General features: G+C 40.2%; 1 protein-coding gene across 4 annotated transcripts in view; it reads left to right on the top strand.

Annotated features, from left to right (window-relative positions):
* The window catches only part of JMJD7 (Jumonji domain containing 7), a 39386-nt gene that overhangs the window by 3104 nt on the left and 14577 nt on the right, over nt 1–21705 (top strand). For all 4 annotated transcript variants that reach the window (XM_071678103.1, XM_071678112.1, XM_071678133.1 and 1 more), the window contains exons 3-4: nt 10284–10437; nt 16498–16651. In XM_071678103.1, coding sequence (XP_071534204.1) covers nt 10284–10437; nt 16498–16651 — 308 coding nt within the window. The remainder of the gene's footprint in view (nt 1–10283; nt 10438–16497; nt 16652–21705) is intronic.

The following is a 21705-nucleotide window of genomic DNA, read 5'->3' as shown; positions in this document are numbered from 1 at the left end:
CTGAGTAATTGGGTATGTACATTTCTAAGTAGGTAGATAAGATGGTACAGTATATTTATGGACTTCCAGGGTGTATCTGTTAGCTCACCTGACTATGATGTATTCATGGGCCATCCAAGGTCAAGCACATAGGTTCAAATCCTGGTTGCTACAGTCAGTCTTCAGTTGATCCAGCTGTTTATCCACCCCTAAGGGTTGGTCAGTAAAATAGGTACCTTGCTCGGGTTAGTGTATATATATTTATATATATATATATATATATATATATATATATATATATATATATATATATATATATATATATATATTATTTTTTTTTTATTTTATTATACTTTGTCGCTGTCTCCCGCGTTTACGAGGTAGCACAAGGAAACAGACGAAAGAAATGGCCCAACCCCCCCCCATACACATGTATATACATACGTCCACACACGCAAATATACATACCTACACAGCTTTCCATGGTTTACCCCAGACGCTTCACATGCCTTGATTTAATCCACTGACAGCACGTCAACCCCGGTATACCACATCGCTCCAATTCACTCTATTCCTTGCCCTCCTTTCACCCTCCTGCATGTTCAGGCCCCGATCACACAAAATCTTTTTCACTCCATCTTTCCACCTCCAATTTGGTCTCCCTCTTCTCCTCGTTCCCTCCACCTCCGACACATATATCCTCTTGGTCAATCTTTCCTCACTCATTCTCTCCATGTGCCCAAACCACTTCAAAACACCCTCTTCTGCTCTCTCAACCACGCTCTTTTTATTTCCACACATCTCTCTTACCCTTACGTTACTCACTCGATCAAACCACCTCACACCACACATTGTCCTCAAACATCTCATTTCCAGGACATCCATCCTCCTGCACACAACTCTATCCATAGCCCACGCCTCGCAACCATACAACATTGTTGGAACCACTATTCCTTCAAACATACCCATTTTTGCTTTCCGAGATAATGTTCTCGACTTCCACACATTCTTCAAGGCCCCCAGAATTTTCGCCCCCTCCCCCACCCTATGATCCACTTCCGCTTCCATGGTTCCATCTGCTGCCAGATCCACTCCCAGATATCTAAAACACTTCACTTCCTCCAGTTTTTCTCCATTCAAACTCACCTCCCAATTGACTTGACCCTCAACCCTACTGTACCTAATAACCTTGCTCTTATTCACATTTACTCTTAACTTTCTTCTTCCACACACTCTACCAAACTCAGTCACCAGCTTCTGCAGTTTCTCACATGAATCAGCCACCAGCGCTGTATCATCAGCGAACAACAACTGACTCACTTCCCAAGATCTCTCATCCCCAACAGACTTCATACTTGCCCCTCTTTCCAAAACTCTTGCATTTACCTCCCTAACAACCCCATCCATAAACAAATTAAACAACCATGGAGACATCACACACCCCTGCCGCAAACCTACATTTACTGAGAACCAATCACTTTCCTCTCTTCCTACCCGTACACATGCCTTACATCCTCGATAAAAACTTTTCACTGCTTCTAACAACTTTCCTCCCACACCATATATTCTTAATACCTTCCACAGAGCATCTCTATCAACTCTATCATATGCCTTCTCCAGATCCATAAATGCTACATACAAATCCATTTGCTTTTCTAAGTATTTCTCACATACATTCTTCAAAGCAAACACCTGATCCACACATCCTCTACCACTTCTGAAACCACACTGCTCTTCCCCAATCTGATGCTCTGTACATGCCTTCACCCTCTCAATCAATACCCTCCCATATAATTTACCAGGAATACTCAACAAACTTATACCTCTGTAATTTGAGCACTCACTCTTATCCCCTTTGCCTTTGTACAATGGCACTATGCACGCATTCTACCAATCCTCAGGCACCTCACCATGAGTCATACATACATTAAATAACCTTACCAACCAGTCAACAATACAGTCACCCCCTTTTTTAATAAATTCCACAGCAATACCATCCAAACCTGCTGCCTTGCCGGCTTTCATCTTCCGCAAAGCTTTCACTACCTCTTCTCTGTTTACCAAATCATTTTCCCTAACCCTCTCACTTTGCACACCACCTCGACCAAAACACCCTATATCTGCCACTCTATCATCAAACACATTCAACAAACCTTCAAAATACTCACTCCATCTCCTTCTCACATCACCACTACTTGCTATCACCTCCCCATTTGCGCCCTTCACTGAAGTTCCCATTTGCTCCCTTGTCTTACGCACTTTATTTACATCCTTCCAGAACATCTTTTTATTCTCCCTAAAATTTAATGATACTCTCTCACCCCAACTCTCATTTGCCCTCTTTTTCACCTCTTGCACCTTTCTCTTGACCTCCTGTCTCTTTCTTTTATACATCTCCCACTCACTTGCATTTTTTCCCTGCAAAAATCGTCCAAATGCCTCTCTCTTCTCTTTCACTAATGATCTTACTTCTTCATCCCACCACTCACTACCCTTTCTAATCAACCCACCTCCCACTCTTCTCATGCCACAAGCATCTTTTGCGCAATCCATCACTGATTCCCTAAATACATCCCATTCCTCCCCCACTCCCCTTACTTCCATTGTTCTCACCTTTTTCCATTCTGTACTCAGTCTCTCCTGGTACTTCCTCACACAGGTCTCCTTCCCAAGCTCACTTACTCTCACCACCCTCTTCACCCCAACATTCACTCTTCTTTTCTGAAAACCCATACAAATCTTCACCTTAGCCTCCACAAGATAATGATCAGACATCCCTCCAGTTGCACCTCTCAGCACATTAACATCCAAAAGTCTCTCTTTCGCACGCCTGTCAATTAACACGTAATCCAATAACGCTCTCTGGCCATCTCTCCTACTTACATAAGTATACTTATGTATATCTCGCTTTTTAAACCAGGTATTCCCAATCATCAGTCCTTTTTCAGCACATAAATCTACAAGCTCTTCACCATTTCCATTTACAACACTGAACACCCCATGTATACCAATTATTCCCTCAACTGCCACATTACTCACCTTTGCATTCAAATCACCCATCACTATAACCTGGTCTCGTGCATCAAAACCACTAACACACTCATTCAGCTGCTCCCAAAACACTTGCCTCTCATGATCTTTCTTCTCATGCCCAGGTGCATATGCATCAATAATCACCCACCTCTCTCCATCAACTTTCAGTTTTACCCATATTAATCGAGAATTTACTTTCTTACATTCTATCACGTACTCCCACAACTCCTGTTTCAGGAGTATTGCTACTCCTTCCCTTGCTCTTGCCCTCTCACTAACCCCTGACTTTACTCCCCAGACATTCCCAAACCACTCTTCCCCTTTACCCTTGAGCTTCATTTCACTCAGAGCCAAAACATCCAGGTTCCTTTCCTCAAACATACTACCTATCTCTCCTTTTTTCACATCTTGGTTACATCCACACACATTTAGGCACCCCACTCTGAGCCTTCGAGGAGGATGAGCACTCCCGGCGTGACTCCTTCTTCTGTTCCCCATTTTAGAAAGTTAGTACAAGGAGGGGAGGATTTCTGGCCCCCCGCTCCCGTCCCCTCCAGCCACCCTCCACGACACGCGAGGAACACGCGGGAAGCACTCTCTCACCCCCATCCCCAGGGATGATATACACATATATATACATATACACATACACACACACACACACACACACACACCCATATATATATATATATATATATATATATATATATATATATGAGTTTTGGAAAGAGGGGCAAGTATGAAGTCTGTTGGGGATGAACGAGCTTGGGAAGTGAGTCAGTTGTTGTTCGCTGATGATACAGCGCTGGTGGCTGATTCATGTGAGAAACTGCAGAAGCTGATAACTGAGTTTGGTAAAGTGTGTGAAAGAAGAAAGTTAAGAGTAATTGTGAATAAGAGCAAGGTTATTAGGTACAGTAGGGTTGAGGGTCAAGTCAATTGGGAGGTAAGTTTGAATGGAGAAAAACTGGAGGAAGTAAAGTGTTTTAGATATCTGGGAGTGGATCTGGCAGCGGATGGAACCATGGAAGCGGAAGTGGATCATAGAGTGGGGGAGGGGGCGAAAATCCTGGGAGCCTTGAAGAATGTGTGGAAGTCGAGAACATTATCTCGGAAAGCAAAAATGGGTATGTTTGAAGGAATAGTGGTTCCAACAATGTTGTATGGTTGCGAGGCGTTGGCTATGGATAGAGTTGTGCGCAGGAGGATGGATGTGCTGGAAATGAGATGTTTGAGGACAATGTGTGGTGTGAGGTGGTTTGATCGAGTAAGTAACGTAAGGGTAAGAGAGATGTGTGGAAATAAAAAGAGCGTGGTTGAAAGAGCAGAAGAGGGTGTTTTGAAATGGTTTGGGCACATGGAGAGAATAAGTGAGGAAAGATTGACCAAGAGGATATATGTGTCGGAGGTGGAGGGAACGAGGAGAAGTGGGAGACCAAATTGGAGGTGGAAAGATGGAGTGAAAAAGATTTTGTGTGATCGGGGCCTGAACATGCAGGAGGGTGAAAGGAGGGCAAGGAATAGAGTGAATTGGATCGATGTGGTATACCAGGGTTGACGTGCTGTCAGTGGATTGAATCAGGGCATGTGAAGCGTCTGGGGTAAATCATGGAAAGCTGTGTAGGTATGTATATTTGCGTGTGTGGACGTATGTATACACATGTGTATGGGGGTGGGTTGGGCCATTTCTTTCGTCTGTTTCCTTGCGCTACCTCGCAAATGCGGGAGACAGCGACAAAGCAAAAAAAAAAAAAGAAAAAAAAATTATATATATACGAATAAAGTGCATATGAACGCGCACCTTCGTAGAATATACAAACCTCCAACAGCCAGGATCGAACCCAGGGACCCCTGTGCAAGAGGCAGGCAAGCTAACCGCTAGGCTATGGGACTGTATAATAGGAAACAACTATTCGAAATACTAAGTACTCGAATACCCTTCGTCTCACAATGGTGAGCAACGGGGTCTATACCGGTTATTTCCGAACAGACGCACATAGCCAGCTGATAGCATTTTACCGAACCTAACTGTACAACGCGGAGGTATATGCACTTTATTCGTATTCATATACCTCCGCGTTGTATAGTGAATGTCAGTCTGTGGAAGTGTGTGTGATGTCCCCATGGTTGTTTCATTTGTTTATGGATTGAGTGATTAGAGAGGTAGATGCAAAAGTTTTGGAGAGAGGGGTGAGGATGCAGTCTGTTGGGGGTGAGAGGGCCTGGGAAGTGAGTCAACTAAAAAGTATGCCCAATGAGAGTAATCTTTTATGTTGAAACGGCATGGGGAAGATGTAGAGGTAGCATGATGGAGGAGGAGTAGGGTATTGGTAAAGATGGGTCAGAATGTATTGCACTTATATGGGCAAACAGTAGGTGACTGTGAATCTGTAAAAAAGTCCCTTAACTTGAGGAAAGATAGGCTAGTTTTTAATCTTTTATAACATTAACGTAAGGACAAAATTCACATAACAAAGTAGTCTGATATTTCTGGAGTAGATTAATGCCTTTCCCATTGAACAAAACAGGTAGATAGATTACATTTCTTGGCACAAATAGTCAAATACCCAGAAAGTCAGGGAGATTTTTGTGTATATTTTGCATTTGGCATGATAGGGTCAAGCCAGTATTTTTTGCCCATTTGTATCATACCCCCAAAAGATGACTCTGAAATGACGAAAAATACTGGGGGAACCCCCAGATCAGTAATTGGTGGTGGTTAGTCTGCCTGGAGCTATTATAGTGACTCGATGATTTTTTCTGTTGTCCCCCTTGACATCTGCATTTTTACCTTACCCACATGTGCATTCTGATGGTTTTGTGCTGCAATGCGGCCAGGACTTGTCTAAAGATGATATTGCTGCTATTGTAGCCTTGTACAGGGCAGGGAAGTGTAATAAAGAAATAGCTGAAACTACTACGAAGTGTGTGAAGATGGATGAAGTTTCATCAATGGTGGTGACATTGACATTCCTATGCAGACAAAATGATCTGGACGACCTGGTATCATTTCTCAATGCATTCTGATTATCCAATGTCATGTAGACAAGAATCCATATATTTCAACATGACAGTTAAAGGAAGACAACCCTAGGCTACTTCGTCATATGTTTGTATGTACTATTCATAGCCGGCTTCATAATGACTTGAAATTCAAGAGGTGTATGCCTTGCAAGAAACCACTTCTGACAGACTGCCAGCACAAGAATACACTTGTATTTGCCAAGAAATATTTGCAGTGGGTTGACGAATAGTGGAAGAAGGCGTTGTGGTCTGGTGAGGCTACATTTAACGTTACTGGTAGCTGTAGAGGCAAAGTGTAACAGAGGCCAGGTAGTGACCCGTACCACCCTAAGCACATTCAAGCAGTTGTAAAATTTCTAGACTCACTAATGGTTTAGGGGGCTTTTGGCTATAATGGTGTTAAAAGTCTTATTTTACCTTGAAGTGTGACTATGAATCAAAATCAATACCTGGCGCTGTTGTGTGATGAATTACCTGGCTGTTTTAAGAAGACTGGTTGTGATATTTTTATGCAAGATGGTGCATGATGCCACACTGCTAAATTAATACATGACTAGTTTGCATTTTGTGATGTGACATACATTCAGGAGTGGCAAGGTAACTCACCTGACTGTAACCCAATTGAGAATTTGTAGTTGATCATAAAGTCACAGTTGTGTGGGTGAGATACATCCAGTATTCCTAAACTCCAGGCCACCATGCAGGATATCTAGGACAACCTTGACTACATACCTTCAGCATCTTGCAGTATCTGTTCCCAGGTGCCTTCAGGATTGCATTAAGGCCAAGGGACATCATACGAAGTACTTGGTGGGGAGTGAGTACCTGTTTTATCTTGTTCATTGATATTTTTATATGATGCATCATACTGTAAGTAGGTGCACGCCAGTTTTTTCTGTCAGCACTGTATGTAAATGGTTGTTTTAGGTTTTGCTAATTGCTTATATGATAGTACTGCCCAAATTTTTAGCTTGCTTTCCCATAAGACAGTTTATCATATATTCAGCTGTAGGAAACTTTTGTGATCAGCTCTAGTGATGTATGTTGTGGCAAGATTACAAGACATTCATGGAAATAAACTGGTTAATATTTTGATGTTTCTCTAAGTATGATGAAATATTACTCAGATTCAAAGAATGAGTTCTTCTACACTAATAACAGTGACTTCTCCAACCTCCATGAGCATCAGTCGACTCATTCACACAATTCAGAAGGACTGAACAAGATGCATGCATATATCTGGCTTTCATTGGATGTCTTGCCACACTATCTGCACCATATCCTCATTGCGCTGATGACTCCTTACTCTTACCATCCACTTCTAATACATGAAGACCCTTAAATTTTCAGTTTGGTTTAGATCACTTCCTTTACTGGGCTAGTTAATTATCACCATTTCAGGGTGAGCCACAAACCACTTTCTCACTCTCCTACTCATGTGCATTGGGTTCTGGTCTTGCACGAACTTAATTGAGTCAGGAGATGGGATAGCAGTGGCTAGTACAGAGAACAACAAGACATCATCAGTAATCCAAATATATTCTTCATATGACCTTCAAAATTTTCAGTTCACCTGGTTCATGGGCTTGCATCTATTCCCATAATGCAGTATTCACTCATCCCATAGACTTCCATTCAGTGATGTGCTGAGGGAGGTATTAGATGTTTCCTGTCCTCCAGCAGTCTTTACCCTGCTGCTACAGATTTAAATGGCATTCAACAAGTGAATATTACCAACATCCAGTACTCAAGATCATCTGGTGAATACTGTAGAACAAAACCTAAACTAGCATCCGTATTTGAATCAGTCAGTCTTCTCTTTATGATTGGAAGATAACAATGAATTTTATTTGGAGGGAGGCATTTGTAAGTTGTGTAAGAATTAATGAACAACTACTGGTCATTTATTAGCTGCTGACATCGTTAGCCTCTCTCACTCTGCTTCATTGATGGCAGCATCCTCTTGATGAGTGGTGAGTCTTTGTCATCTGGTGTATGGTCATATGTCTAGCAACCCTTCTGCCTGCTATCTGTTTACCCACCGATAAACAGATGTAGTGGGACTTTTGTCCATGACTGTACCTGATATCTTTTAAACCATTGTTGGAAAGACAAAAAAATATTTTGACCTTTGCAGACTGTCCAGAAGCCTTAAATCCACAGAATCCCCCTCTCTCTCAAGAAATAAGGAAAGAGAAAAAAGGAATTACTGTTAATGCTTTCAGAGCTGTGTTGGCCTTTGTGTATGTAGAAGCGATCTCTGGAGTGGCCACATGCATAAAGGAAAGAGAGTTTCCCCAATTTTTTGATTGAACATCATCTCCTCAGGACGATTTCAGTTATTTCAAGTGGTAAGTCCTCTCCACACTTTGCCCATTGTGTACCCTTTTCCCCCAGTGATAGACCATGTAAATTAGTGAATTCGGGAGAATCATAGGGCATGCAAGAAACTTCAGCAGGGTCTGACACAGCCATAGTGTTGTGACAGGCATTGCTCCTCTTTCTCCTTGATGATTTTCATAGAATTTCATGATTAAGGTATTCTCTCTATTCATAGATATTTCAGGAAGACTGAATTTAGGGTTCTGTTTTCATGATCTTAGGAATATTTGAAAAGATTTTTCGCTACTCCTTTACCCTCCACATGGCTAAGAAAGGAATACGATAATGAGTTGTTAGGCAAGGACATTTAAGAATCTTCAGTTTACTTTTATTAACTCATTTTCATTCGTAGAAGATGTCAGAAGAAAGAATTTGATATGGATTTTAAGAGTATCATCGTTCTCTGACACTGGTTTAGGTGACCACCTATAGGACATCTGCCATACCCTACTGTTTGGCTTTTTTTTTTTTCTTTTTTTTTACACAGTCCTGGGAGTTCAAATTCAAATTGACTAACTTATATGAACTTCTGTCTTTTAGGCTTGGTTCTGGGAGGAGAGTTAATGGATTTCGTACTAGTTTTAGCAACAAGATCTTGTCTTGATGATCTTTTGAGGGTTTAGATTAACCAAGACCCTTGTTTTGTCGAGAATGAATTAGGGTATCTGTAGTTTTTCTTCCTTAAAATTGATAGAGAAGTTTAGCAGGGCCCCTGCTTAAGATAACAAAAGGATGACAAGCATATCATGAAATGATCCATTTTTTTGTGATGTATACATACTTCTTTCGTTTGTTTCCTTGCGCTGCCTCGCAAACGCGGGAGACAGCGACAAAGCAAAAAAAAAAATATATATATATATATATATATATATATATATATATATATATATATATATATATATATATATATATATATCCCTGGGGATAGGGGAGAAAGAATACTTCCCACGTATTCCCTGCGTGTTGTAGAAGGCGACTAAAAGGGGAGGGAGCGGGAGGCTGGAAATCCTCCCCTCTCATTTTTTTTTAATTTTCCAAAAGAAGGAACAGAGAATTGGGCCAGGTGAGGGTATTCCCTCAAAGGCCCAGTCCTCTGTTCTTAACGCTACCTTGCTAATGCGGGAAATGGCGAATAGTTTGAAAGAAAGAAAAAGACATACTTCTGCTTCTGGGGATTCTCTCATTTCAGGAGAATCTGTTTCTAGTTTTCCTCCAATTCATTCTTGAAGGTTTTCAGCTTAGGTTGCATATTTAAAGGATTTTCTTTAATCCTTTTCCTTCATATGGGTATTCTCTCATTGTCACAGGACAGACTTAAGAGGAGAGATATGTATGTTTTAAAAGATGGAAAAGCTCTTTTCTCTGAGATGATGTCTTGCAAGTGAATTTTCTTGAGTTTGTTGCCATGCCCAGTCTTTTCCTCCTGTTAAAAACTTTTCTCCTGCTTTCTTTAACTGCCTTAGGTTGCTACTCATGATCTGCAAATGTGTAAACTTGAGAGAGAGAGAGAGAGAGAGAGAGAGAGAGAGAGAGAGAGAGAGTAGTTGTGCTGATTGGCTGAGACCATACCATGAGAGATAAGCAGTGGCTGCCGATGCGACTAAGTCTTTCACCAAAGTTGAACACAGTTTGGTGCCTCCTCACTGAATATAAGGCTGGACAAGGTCTTAGTCAGTATGTTTAGTATCTCATGCTCTTGGGGCACCACCTTGGAGAGAAAAGGGTTTTCAACTTTCAAAACCTACATGTTTTAATAGGGAGGCTGTCTTGCCTTATTCTTGCCAAGGAATTAGATTGTATGGAGTTATGTACATATCTAGACAGTTTATATGATATATATTTTCTGAGTTTTTGTATATTTTCAGAATTATACCTGAACAGTGAAGTGCCAGTCCTTGATGAGATCCCAACATCACTGGAGTTGTACCGGAACTGGATTGCTCCCAACAAGCCTGTTATATTCAGAGGAGCTATTAAAGAATGGCCAGCCATCAAAAAGTGGTCCTTTGAATACTTAAGGTAATTTTTTTGATTCCTGAAAAATTAAAGAAATAAACTTCTTCCTCCTTCCCCTCTGAATGGATCCTTTAAAAGTACAGGAACGATGATCAGTTTGCAATTTGCTGGTGGTGAACTTCAACATCATTGAAGATTCACTTGCTTTGCAGGAACTTTTAAGGACTTATTGCTAGATCTGTAGGTTCTTGATAAATAAAGGAAGTATGTATGATTATGTTTCTTGAGCTAAGAAAACATCCAGTCCTGTAGGAACCAGGATAACACTGATCATTGTATCTCTCCATTTGGTGAGAACACCAGTGCTGATGAAATATATACATTTTCATCATAGTGTTAGTTTAAGTGCTGAAATCATTTGAGTCATTGCCAGTGCTTCAGCTGGAGGTACTAAAGCATACGTGTAACAGGACTGCTCTCTATGTGATATTCTAAAAGATATGAAACCCGGATACTGAATGTTGAATAAAGTACTCTCACAGAATTGTATAAATTTGGAGGAGCAGCTTTGTTCACCAGAAATTACAGTCAAACTAACATGAATTTTGTAATCTGCCAGACAAGATTTTATTTGATTGTGATTGACATGGCTTGGACAAAATGCCTCAATCATAGGCCATCTTGAGTGAAAGAAAAAGAAAGTAGCTATTAAATAGGGCTCTGCAGGTGTTTATAGTCTTGATTTTTAAAGAAAGAAATGTTATGTGAAGAGGAAAAGATGAAGAAAGGAAGAGAATTCCAAAGTGTGAAGCAGAGGCTCAGTATGTTCCTTGGGTACAAGTCTTGAGGATGGGGACTCTTGCAGACAGCTCATGAGAACAGTGTAAAAAATTATATCTGTTGAATAGAGATAGCAGTAGTATCATGGCATTCATAAAGGGAAGATTAAAGAGAGATGATCCCAGGTGAACTAATAAGGCAGAAGGCTTGTGATTCCACTGTGGTTAATAGACAGATGGAAAATGAGGCATGCCAGATGTGTGAGCAGTGATCCATACCTGGGTGATGTGTGAGCAGTAATCCATACCTGGGTGACGTGTGAGCAGTAATCCATACCTGGGTGAATAATACCTTTTTAGATATAAAATAGCTGCTCTCAAGAAAATTATTACGGCATCTATGCAGCACTTCCACCTCTTGGGAAGCAGATGTTGATTATGTGGGGTTTCCACAACAGAGTGAAGGATAGGGTTATGCCCAACAGTTTTTTTTTTTTTTTTTATAAGATCTCACCTGTTTTTCCCTGGGGGGCACATTATTATAAGAAGGGAAAGAGAAGATAAAGAAGGATGAGGATTGGCCTTCTTGATAAAAGATATCCAAGTGTTTCTAGAAATAGTAATGATAAAAGATATCCAAATGTTTCTAGAAATAGTGGAGGACAGCCCATTTAGACAGTACATAAGGAAGAGTAACTGTAGGAAAGAAGTGCTTGATGATGTTATTATATAATCCTTCAAATGATTGCGGCAATCCAGAACAGTTATACAATGATAATGAAGAAACAGTCAGGTTGATACATGAAGCTGTAACACACACTTCTCTGAGATAGTAAAGTACTCACAATGGGGAATTCCATTTATTAAGAAGGAAGAATGGAAGAGGATGATGTGAGGATATGCTAAAATCTGAATAACAAGTTCAAAAGTGTTTTCATTCTAAAAAATGGTGTAGTCCCAACACCAGTGAGATGGAATGGGGAGGCGCTCAAAGCTGAAGGAAAAGTCTAGGTTTTTAGACAGTGGTGACAAAGGCAACCAAGGACTGGAGCTAGCTCAAATTGGAAGACAGTGCTTGGGGAGAATATAGGGGAGGGCATAGTTTCAGTGGAAAGATATGGGGGTGTGGGATTAGAAAAAGAATCATCTAAAGTTGAGTAAGAGGAAGCTAAAGTGCTAAAAAGATCAGCTTTTTCAGTTAGACTGTCAGTGATTGATTTATAAGTTAGAAGATAGGAAGAAGGGTTGAATGACATAATTTGTTAAGAGTTTTTTGGTTGAGGACCAAAAAGAGCTGATATTAGGTGAAGAAATCAAGTCAATACACTCTTTTATTAAGGTGTTCTCAGTTTTATGAAGAAAAGCTTTGCAGTGATTCTGAGCAAAATTGAAAGCAGAGTGAATTTTAAGGAAAGGGAAGCATTTTATGGTCCAGTACACACCATCCCTTATGCAAAAAGCATTAGAGCTGGAGCAGTCAAAGTATGACTGGGAGAGAGAGAGAGAGAGAGATTAAGCAGATAGCATGTAGGACTTCATCCAGGCCAACCAGAAAAGTAATACTCATCCTAGGGAAAGTGAATAAAGAAGTTATGCAAGGATGATTTAGAGCTCTCTCAAAGTGCCAACGTTAGCATTTCAATGGGGGTCAGAGGATGGACATGCTGAATTAGACTTAACAAAAACAAGATTGTGGTTAGAAGACCTGAAGGTGGTAGAAATGATGCATGAATAGTGGAAGGGTTCAAAGGTAAAAAAGATGACAAGCATGTTACAAGAGCGATCATGGTTGTCAGCTTAAGTAGGGTGTTAAAATCACTAGTTTCAGATTGTTGAGGGAGGGAAAAAGAAAAGGCCTTGACTTCGTCAGGATCATCCTGATTAGAGCATGACCAGTACTTGTGGTGTATGTTGAAACCCCCTGCATAGAGGATCTTAGCATGTAGATGTGAAAAGAGTAGAGCAGAGCTTCATAGCAAGAAGTTAGATAGTTGTAAAACTGTACACATAGTAAAAAAAGTACCTATCTGGATGGGTCAGATGAATTTTGGAATGAGATCGATGACTTGTATTGTCTTAGTGTGGTTGATAAGCACGAATGTGAGACAAATATCCTATGGTAACCCTGTTTTATAGTTAGTTCCATTGAAATATGAAATCAAAATAACATTATGGCAAATGACAGGAAATATCACAAACTGTCAATATATTACAATATGATGAAAGCAGGGCTACCAGTGTAAGGTGTCATATTGTTTCACACAAAGGAAAGTGGTAAGATACTTTTTATGTGGTGATGAGCGAGAGAAATAAACAGGTGGTATTCTCCAAAGGGAAGGACAGATTTAAGGTTGCAAATGTTGCCAAAATGAAGAGAAAGAACCAGGTTTAGCAGCTATGGGTATGAATACGTGGTGGATCCCAGTCATTTGATGATGGTCATGTGAGCTCTGTGATCCACTCAGCCTGTCTTGACCAGTGGTGCCACTTCAGATTGGCACTAGGAATTATTAGTTAGTTGTGCTATTATTGATTTTGGGTAAGTGAAAGAAGGGGAAATAACAGGAAAGGAAATAAAGATATGTGAGAGTTATGTGTTGTCAAGTGTTCTGAAAGAGAAAGAGAGGGTATCAAATTGGGTTGATTACCAGCAACCCACATATAGTTAAGGTAGGGGAAGAAACACAGTTATCTGGGCCTGAAAGGAAGTACATGATAAATGTTGCAATGCTGACTACCATGCTGTTGCCAGCATCCCTAACGAAACCCAAGCATTAGTACCTTCCTGGTCAGTGGTTCCCTTCTACCCTCTAATATTACTCCAAGAGTAGCACCTTTGCCACCTTTGATCCATCTCACTTTATTATCTTTAAGAGGAATGACCTTGAATGAAGGAGACCAAAAGGACGACCATAAAGTTCTCAGCTTCAGCAAGGTCATTGTTATTGTAGGGAAACAATTGTAAGATGAAGGATATCTGCTTGGAAGCTTACCCTGCTGGGTGTCATGGGCACCAGTGAGAGGGTGTGTGCCCTTAGGCATGTACTTCTGTACTATACTTACCATGCCCCACTTCCATGGGGTATCATTCTCCAAGTGGAGGTGGGATTAGCTTGTTCTAGAACAGTGGTATTCACTTTGAAAATTAGTGAAGGCCAATTGGATCAGTAGAAAATTTGGATCAGACCACCAAGACTGTAAAACTTAGAATCATTACACAAAAAGTTTTCCTTGTTAGTAAAAGATTTATATTGAATCTGTTTGCTTTATATCCTTTGATTTGATAATCAGAGTATTTTTCTCTATGCTTATGATTGTTACTACAATTTTATATTCAATTACTTATTTTTTCTCTTCTCTCTTCTGGGCCACAGGAGAGACAATATGTGGGCCACTTGTAGGCCATGTAGTGAATACCACTGGTTTAGGACAAAAAGGTGAAAGTGACTTAATCTTCACACACACAACAGCAAATGTCAACTTACCTTGCCCAAAAATTGATCCTGGATGTCACTGGAAAGTTTCATTCATGTAAGTATGGGACATCTTGTTAATTGTTTTCTCACAATAAGCAGCTCAGCTTCCACTCGAGGCAATAAGGTCATGGTGTTGTAAGTCTGCTACAGGGAATTTGATGTTCATGCCCCTTACCTATCTATTTCTCTGATGCCTCTTCCAATTGGAACTCTCTCAAAGGGGTGACCACAGCAACAGAATCTCCATAACAAAAGACTTCAGTACCACTTCTTAGCCTTTAGTGCCTCACTCTTAACAGGCCACTGGAAGAGGGCAACTCTAGTGCAGTGTTTGCAGAGGCTCCTTTCTAATGTTTCTAATGACTACTTCTGTCTAATGCTCCAACCTACTGTTTCTACCTAATAATCCTGCCTAAATGTTCCTGCCTGCTACTTCTATCTACTGCTCCTATCATTTTACCAAAATGCAGGGCGAGTGCATAGTGCTCACCCCAGGAAAATTTAGTTACGAAGTATGTGCTGCGTGAGTTGTGTTGTCATGTGTTACACATGGCAAGAAGAGGTTATATGTTTGTGGACAGAATGCCAATAGTCTACATGTTAGAGAGGCAGAAAAAAAAAGACAGCTACCTAGGTGAGAGGAGTGCAGTTTGACACCTACTAAAGTGCTGGCTCACAAAGCAGATGTCACTAACCCTCCTGATACCCAAGCGGGTAGTACTGGTAATATATGTCTCTGGTTGCTGGCTACTTACTAACCACTGCTGACATCATGCCAAATACCAGCCAGCAAAATAGGAGATTGGGTACACCCATCCCCCACTTGGTAGAGTAGATATGTACTTGAAAAGCTTGCCATTACATGAGATTCTGGTAAGTGAACCATGTTCTCTCAATTACTCCCATCATTAAATGTGATGAAGAATAGATTGCTATAGAAAAGAAAATAATTCCAAGATGTAATAAAAACAAACAAGAATGTGGAGAGCTTTTCTTGAACACATATGGTAAACATATTTTTCATAATGATTTCCTAGTTTGCTAAAATTAGGCATAAAGAAAGATAAGAGTGATATTACAGAAGAATCACCATGATATGTGGGTAAGGTATCAGAAACCTCCACAAATTATCAAATCACGAATTCTACTTTAATTGATTTAAATGGAAATAATTAGGTTCTGGAGGCCAAAACATATGTGTACACAGGTCTCAGACAACTTTGATAAACACTGAACATCATAAATGATTATTTATATTTATTTGTTATACTTTGTTGCTGTCTCCCACGTTAGCGAGGTAGCGCAAGGAAACAGATGAAAGAATGGCCCAACCCACCCACAAACACATGTATGTACATACACGTCCACACACGACATATACATACCTGTACATCTCAACGTATACATATATACACACACAGACATATACATATATACACATGTACATAATTCATACTGTCTGCCCTTATTCATTCCCGTCGCCACCCCGCCACACATGAAATAACAACCCCCTCCCTTAGCATGTGCGCGAGGTAGCGCTAGGAAAAGATAACAAAGGCCACATTCGTTCACACTCAGTCTCTAGCTGTCGTGTATAATGCACCGAAACCACAGCTCCCTTTCCACATCCAGGCCCCACCAAACTTTCTATGGTTTACCCCAGACGCTTCACATACCCTGGTTCAAACCATGGTAATACATGTCATCTATATATCTTAATGTTTCATACATTAGTATTGTGTATTTGCTTGGTGGTTTCCTTTTCATGACATGTAAGTTAGATTCCACCCAACAAAGCATATTCTACAAGTTATATTAATTGCAGCAGATTTACATGTAGTACTTAAAGTGGTTTTATATATTTACAGAAACCAAATAGGTAACAAAGAAGTAAGTGTGGCTGTGACCCCAAATGGTTTTGCGGATGCCCCATGTGATGGATACTTTGTCATGCCAGAAGAGCGCTTTATGATGTTTGATAGCTTCCTTGATGTGATGAAAAATCCAGAGAGCCAGCCAGGGGTAAGAACCATTATGACATACTGTGAAAATAGTTGTGTCAAGTGCAAACTGAGCCTTGTGAGCAGATAAGAAAGTATTCACTCAGTTAGGGGTTGAAGCATTTCTTTACTAGTTCAGGAGCTGTATGGAAAAACCTATCACTGATTGCTACTCAAGGTTTCTTGCTAGATTTTCATGGATATATCATGGGATCATTATACAGAAAAAGTTTACTTAAGTGATATGATGGATTTTTTTTCGCTGATGAAATAAGATGACAATCAGAATATGTGATTTGGGTATGTGTTGAAACTAATTATTTTTTTCTCTGTTGAGAACCACATAAGTATCATATCAGATTCAGAGGTCTCATCATATACATTCAGAGAGTACCACTTACAGTTACTAGGTAAGTTGTGCAGCATTATTTTTTTTCCTCTCTCCCTCTCCAAAGTATGCAAAATCTCATCTAGTAGGACCATAATTTTGAATAATATATTTTGCCATTTCTCTACATATGGATGAACAGTACTCCATTTTCAATCATTTTATTGATAAATTGCCATGGTAAGTATTTGATTATTTAAATAGGTCTGTCACAGAAAGTAACAGTTACTCATCTTCATCTGTACTGTTGATACCATAGTCTAGCACAGATGCATGGAGACATTCTGCTTCATTCCCTGTAGTGTGGGATAATTACTTGTGTCTGCTTTATGTGTGGTGAGTTTTACACTCATGAGGCCCTATCACTTGAACATTCTTTGATACTGGAAATTCTTTTAAGGCTTCTGTATGTTGTCCTTGTTTCATTCATTCATTATCATACTATAGAAATACTTCTTTACATTTTTGTAAGCTGAGAGTAAATGTGAATAAGAGCAAGGTTATTAGGTACAGTAGGGTTGAGGGACAAGTCAATTGGGAGGTAAGTTTGAATGGAGAAAAACTGGAGGAAGTGAAGTGTTTTAGATATCTGGGAGTGGATTTGGCAGCGGATGGAACAATGGAAGTGGAAGTGAATTATAGGGTGGGGGAGGGGGCAAAAGTTCTGGGAGCCTTGAAGAATGTGTGGAAGTCAAGAATGTTATCCTGGAAAGCAAAAATGGGTATGTTTGAAGGAATAGTGGTTCCAACCATGTTATATGGTTGAGAGGCATGGGTTATAAATAGAGTTGTGCGGAGGAGGGTGGATGTGCTGGAAATGAGATGTTTGAGGACAGTATGTGGTGTGAGGTGGTTTGATCAAGTAAGTAATAAAAGGGTAAGAGAGAGGTGTGGTAATAAAAAGAGTGTGGTTGAGAGAGCAGAAGAGGGTGTTTTGAAATGGTTTGGTCACATGGAGAGAATGAGTGAGGAAAGATTGACCAAGAGAATGTATGTGTCAGAGGTGGAGGGAATGAGGATAAGTGGGAGACCAAATTGGAGGTGGAAAGATGGAGTGAAAAGGATTTTGAGTGATTGGGGCCTGAAAATGCAGGAGGGTGAAAGGCGTGCAAGGAATAGAATGCATTGGAACGATGTGGTATACCAGGGTTGACGTGCTGTCAATGGATTGAACCAGGGCATGTGAAGCATCTGGGGTAAACCATGGAAAGTTGTGTGGGGCCTGGATGTGGAAAGGGAGCTGTGGTTTTGGTGCATTATACATGACAGTTAGAGACTGAGTGTGAATGAATGTGGCCTTTGTTGTCTTTTCCTAGCCTACCTCGCGCACATGCGGGGGGGGGAGGGGGTTGTTATTTCATGTGTGGCGGGGTGGCGATGGGAGTGAATAAGGGCAGACTGTATGAATAATGTACGTGTATATATGTATATGTCTATGTGTGTATATATATGTATACGTTGAGATGTATAGGTATATATATGTGCATGTGTGGACATGTATGTATATACATGTGTATGTGGGTGGGTTGGGCCATTCTTTTGTCTGTTTCCTTGCGCTACCTCGCTGACGTGGGAGACCGACAAAGTATAACAAATATAAATATTTTTGTGACAAGTTTCTTGCTTCATTTCATTATATCCTCTGGTTCTTCTGTCCTTACATCTTTCAAAGAATTGTTTATAGTTTACATCATCATTCAGGCTTAAAAACTTACAAGTTAAGATCAGGTCACCCCTCACTCTTCTTTCTTCCATGGTGGGCAAATAAGGCTTCTGGCTTTTCCATGTAACTCATCTTTCGTAATTCTGGTACATCTTTGTTGCCATCCTTTAGACCTTCTCTTTTTGTTCTCTCTGCTGTTTTTAGGTGTGGTGACTAAACTTTGAGAGGCATATTCTAGTTTTGGCCTTATGTAGGGTATAAACAGTATACTAAACATTTCCTTATCCATATACTTGAAAACTATTCTAATATTTGCCAGCAGACAGTGTGTCTCCTTTACAATTTTCCTTATGTGGGACTCTGGGAGCAGGTTAGGAATGAGGTGATTTCTCAGCTTATTTTTTGCTAGATACTATCGATACTCAGGCTTTCTTTCAGTGTGTCCCCTCCTCATTACTTTACATGTACTCAGATTGAACTTCATTAGCCATGTATCAGAGACCATCTTTAGAGTCTGTCTAGCTCCCCATGTATGCAGATGCAATTCTCCTCTTACACTTCCCTCATTAGCTTTGCATCATCTGCAGACATACTCAGGTAGGCAAATCATTCAAATGAATCAAGAAGAGTAATGGTCCTTTTGCTTTTTCCCATTAAGATAATCTTTTATCCATTAAAAGAGTCTTTCTCTTATTCCATCCTGATGATATAGCATCTTTACCAGCCTCCTATATAGTAATGTCAAATGCTTTCTGGCAGTTCAAGCACAACAATGCACCCAGCTTTTTCTTTTGTCCTGTATTGAGCTGACTTTCTCATAGAAATCTATGAGGTTCATTTCACATGACGTTTTCATAAAACCATGTTGCCTTTTAATTACATGATTGCTCTTCTATCAAAAGTCATCCATTTGCTTTCTGTTTTCCTCTTAGAACCTTACATACCACACTCATCAGGGAAATAGGTCTGTATTTCAGTGCGTCTTTCCTGTTTCCTTTCTCAGATAGTTTTTTTCATGTTGAAGGCTCCAGTCATGAACAAAAGTCCACATCAAGGCCAGGCCTTAATTGAAATAGAGAATTATGAAACAAAAAGAAAAGGGAAAGTATTTACAAATTTTGACAAAGTGAAAGACCTGTCATTTGAAATGTGCTAGGTCTACAATATTGTAATTGGGAAAGACATGACAAGGTAGAGAGTTCCAGAGCTTTAACTTTAAGGGCACACCCTTGAATTGCTGATAGCCACACAGTCATCATGTGATGCAGCAACTTGCCAAGTATTGCATGCTCTAGCTAGTGACAGGGGCACACAAGTAACCAGCTCTCAGGAGCAAAAACTAGAGTAATATTTATAGAAGAGGGAAAGTGAACCAAAATTGCAGTGTAGGGCAAAGGGGTAAAGTTAGAAGTTAGCCTGGGACAGTTTATAAGTTGAACTGTTTTCAGCTCAACTCTATCAAGTAAGGATACAGAGCTCGAACCACCCCAAATGTGAGAGCAGTACTCCATACAAGGACGAATCAATCCCTTGTATAAATGGAGTAGCTGTTCAGAAGAGAAGTTTCGACATCTAAACAGGACATCCAGTTTCTTAGAGGGAGACTTAGCTATACCCATAATGTAGGGTTTCCAAGAAAGAGTGGATGTTACAGTAATACCAAATATGTTCTTTGAGTCAAAAGATGGAATTACAGAACCGTCAAAGGAAAGACAAGAGTTGTGAGGAGTTTTCAACAAAAAGATGGGTAGAAATTGGGTCTTGGAGGCATTAAACTTAAGATTTTGTCTACCCACTGAGCTGTCCTGTCCAAGTATGAGTTTATTGAAGAAGCTGTGTCAAGACAAGATGCAGATCAAGTGAAAGAAGAGGGAGCAGAATTGAAGGATGTGGATGAATGCAGTGCTGAGTCGTCAGCATATAAGTGCATTGGATTATTTGTGGAGAGGAGGAAAGTGTTGAATAAAGGAGAAAAAGTGTAGAGGGCAGGACAAAACCTTGAGAAACAACACTGTTGATGAACAAAAGGGGGATGCTGATCCATCAATAGCCACAGAGACAGATTGGTTGGAGAGGAAGCTACATATGAAGGAGCAAAGTGAGGGAGGGAAGCTAAAAAAGGGGAGCTTAGAGATGAGACCCCAATGCAACACCCTGTCAAAAGCCTTAGATATATCAAGGGCAGCTACATATGACTCTCCAAAATCTTTCAGGGATGATGGCCAGACATTAGTAAGATAGGAAAGAATATCGTCAGTTGATCTCACCTTATGAAAGCCATACTGGTGATCTGAGAGAAGACTGTGATTTTCGAGGTGTTTAAGGATATGGGAGTTGAGGAGGGATTCAAAGACTTTGGCAGTGGTAGATGTCAAAGCAATAGAATGATAGTTAGAGAGGTCAGAACAGTCACCCTTCTTAGGGATGGGATGTATCAAAGCATGTTTGCAAGGAGAAGGAAAAGTTTTGGTTTTTGAACAGCAATGGAACAGACAAGCAAGCACAAGTCAAGTTCAGAGGCATACTCTTTCAGTACACTGGGATGGATGTCATCAAGAACATAAGCCTTGCTGTCAGTGTCATCCAGCTGATTTAGAAACATCTAGGCTATTGTCAAATCACCTCTCACTGCTCTCTCATGGCTGACAGCTTTTAATTAATGTTCCATCGTGGTTGTTCTCATTCATATTTCAGTGCTTGTTTAGGTGTAGTGACCAGACCTGAGAGGCAAAATCCAGCTTCATTCTTTGTTGTGACTAGCTTCCCAAACGTTTGCCAGCAGAGTTTTTTTCATTCAAAGATCTCCAGATGTGTATTTCTAGCAGCAGATTCGGCAGTGTCTACCTCTGAGATCTCTCTCACACATCAATTCTTGGGCTTAATTTCACACCAGAGTTTACTATTGCATAATTCAATCCTGATTATGTTACACTTTCTTGGATTGAATTTCATCATCCATTTGTCAGACCACCTTTAGAGTATTTCCAGATAGCCCTGGAAACTGATGCAGTTGTTTTCATTTCAG

Source organism: Panulirus ornatus, chromosome 2 (assembly GCF_036320965.1).
Source record: "Panulirus ornatus isolate Po-2019 chromosome 2, ASM3632096v1, whole genome shotgun sequence".
NCBI lineage: Eukaryota > Metazoa > Arthropoda > Malacostraca > Decapoda > Palinuridae > Panulirus > Panulirus ornatus.
Note: the sequence above shows the minus strand (reverse complement) of the source record. Positions and strands in the feature narration are given on the sequence as shown.